Source organism: Pundamilia nyererei, unplaced genomic scaffold, assembly GCF_000239375.1.
Source record: "Pundamilia nyererei isolate P.nyererei 1_Seehausen unplaced genomic scaffold, PunNye1.0 scaffold00268, whole genome shotgun sequence".
Classification (NCBI taxonomy): domain Eukaryota; kingdom Metazoa; phylum Chordata; class Actinopteri; order Cichliformes; family Cichlidae; genus Pundamilia; species Pundamilia nyererei.
In genome coordinates this window covers 94,386-95,371 of record NW_005187669.1, presented here as the reverse complement: position 1 = coordinate 95,371, position 986 = coordinate 94,386, and the positions used below count along the sequence as shown (strand labels likewise).

Here is a 986-nt window from a genome sequence, read left to right as displayed (position 1 = left end):
AAGTCGTTGAGGGTGTTGGCCAAGAGCAAGTCGTCAGTGGAGTGGGGGGTTTTAGGCTTGTAAAGAAGATCAATCTAAACATGTTTTATATTTTAGATGCTTGAAGCCAGGTTGGTATCATGTCAGTCATCAGTGTGACTCAGTGACGACCCGCCTACACCACACACACCCTTTGCTGCTTCTGCTCTGTCATAAATATAGAAAATGACCTCATTTTATATCCTTTTGCACCATTTCAAAGCCCAGTGTATTCTGCCTGTGCTGACAGAGTGAAACACTAAAGATATTTATTCTATGGAAAATCTTCATTTTTTTCTTTTGGTGTTTTATTGTTGTGTAAAATTAAAACGCTGAAGCAGCACCTGTGAGCTCGTCAGCAGCGCTCCTCCAGGTAGCAGCTGCTGTCAGCGTGACAATCCGGGGAAGACGTCGTTGGCTCTGATGAGTGTGTGCTCGTCTCTTTACTCTAATGTTGTTTCTCCTCCCTCTGTGCAGAGCTTCCCAGGATTTCCCTCCTGACTGGGATGATCCTGACTGGGATGGTCCTGACTGGGATGGTCCTGACTGGGATGGTCCTGCCTGAGCGTTGATGCTGCATGTCTGCTTCTCCGTGGAGCACAGCTTCTATTTCCACATTTGTATGAAGCATGTTTTTAGTGAAGTCACTGTAAATAAAGGCTGACTGTGATTCCCCTGACTGTGAGTCCACTTCGGTGTACATGACATTATGATACCAATGATAGCCGACCAGACTGATAAAGCTGCTGATATCGTGGAGGAAGGTAGCTGTGTGGACGGGAAGCAAGGCTGACGCTGGAGATGGATGCTAGCTGTTCTTCCATGGTGCAGATAGAAATGGAGTAGGGGAAGCCTTGAAGGTGGAGCATGTGAACAGTGTTGTGGAGGTCAGGAGAGGGTCAGACAGGATCATAGCGAGTGGTGATTGGAGCAGAGCTCTGGCATCCAGGTGGAGGGAACAGAGGTGA

The 986-nt window shown here is 47.6% G+C and overlaps 1 protein-coding gene across 1 annotated transcript in view; it reads left to right on the top strand.

Moving 5' to 3' along the window:
* LOC102205394 (contactin-6-like) overlaps positions 1 to 590 on the top strand; it is a 21,415-nt gene extending 20,825 nt beyond the window's left edge. The window contains exon 4 of the mRNA XM_005750319.1: positions 496 to 590. Within this exon, the coding sequence (XP_005750376.1) occupies positions 496 to 590 (95 nt within the window). The remainder of the gene's footprint in view (positions 1 to 495) is intronic.
* The last annotated feature ends 396 nt before the right edge of the window (positions 591 to 986 follow it).